Source organism: Orycteropus afer, unplaced genomic scaffold (assembly GCF_000298275.1).
Source record: "Orycteropus afer afer isolate SDZICR_OR568_19922 unplaced genomic scaffold, OryAfe1.0 scaffold00421, whole genome shotgun sequence".
NCBI classification, from domain to species: domain Eukaryota; kingdom Metazoa; phylum Chordata; class Mammalia; order Tubulidentata; family Orycteropodidae; genus Orycteropus; species Orycteropus afer.
Genome location: NW_006922008.1, coordinates 1,373,817 through 1,374,780, shown reverse-complemented (window position 1 = coordinate 1,374,780; position 964 = coordinate 1,373,817). Strand labels below are relative to the sequence as shown.

Below are 964 nucleotides of genomic sequence, written 5' to 3'. Positions count from 1 at the left end.
TGTTGTGATCTTCAGCGTATTAAATTTTAGTATAGAACACATTAGAAGTGAACTTCTGACGGACATTTGTGAACCCCAAAAGCTATTCCATGGAAACTTGAAACCCAGTTCAGAAACCTCTCCCTCTTCCAAGGCACGTCCCGGGGCCCCAACCCTGGCAGATGGCCCCACTCTGCCCTGAGGGGCTGTGCTCTTCTCACTTCCTTCTCTGTAGGAGCTCAACCGGACCTGCCGAGCCATGCAGCAGCGGGTCCTGGAGCTCATCCCCCGTATCGCCAATGAGCAGCTGACCGAGGAGCTGCTCATCGTCAACGACAATCTCAACAACGTGTTCCTGCGCCACGAACGGTACCCCTGCCGCCTCCACTGGCTTCTGGCCAACTGCCCAGCCTTCTTCCTTCTTGTTTTCTGATATCTGAGCTGTCTCTTGTCTTCTCAAACACAAGGCAGCCATTGAGTGGATGTTCTCTTAGCTATCTTCCAGCATGTGCATGTATTCCCTATCCTTCCGCCCACCTCCACCTCCTTTCCAAAGTTAGCCCTGCCACCTGTGTCCCTGAGTCACCCCTGGGAGACAGTAGCAGATGGTGGCTAAGAGCATGGCCCTGGCGCCAGACAGGCCTGGTCTGTCTTTGCTTGCTCCACCACTTACTGGCTCTGGGACCTGAGATAAGTTACCTAACGTAATTAGGGCTCTTTGATTGCAGGCTACACAAAGGGTTTCTGGCTAACTTAAGCACAAACAGAATTTACTAGAAGAGCAGCTTTTATAAAATGAGTCGTTTTGGGGGTCCAAAGAAGAGTGAAGCAATGAAGCCTCTCAACAGGGCAGGAGGAACAGATCCCAGGGCGGCTTAGGGTCTCAGGGACAGAAACCCCTGGACCATGTCTTCAGGGTGCTACCATCAGCAAACGGATGAGCCCCAACATCTTCCCATCCCTCATCTTGCTATTCCAGAGTCAG

General features: G+C 52.3%; 1 protein-coding gene across 1 annotated transcript in view; it reads left to right on the top strand.

Moving 5' to 3' along the window:
* TOM1 (target of myb1 membrane trafficking protein) overlaps positions 1-964 on the top strand; it is a 48,215-nt gene that overhangs the window by 34,118 nt on the left and 13,133 nt on the right. Inside the window, exon 8 of the mRNA XM_007953982.2 lies at positions 215-348. Coding sequence (XP_007952173.1) covers positions 215-348 — 134 coding nt within the window. The remainder of the gene's footprint in view (positions 1-214; positions 349-964) is intronic.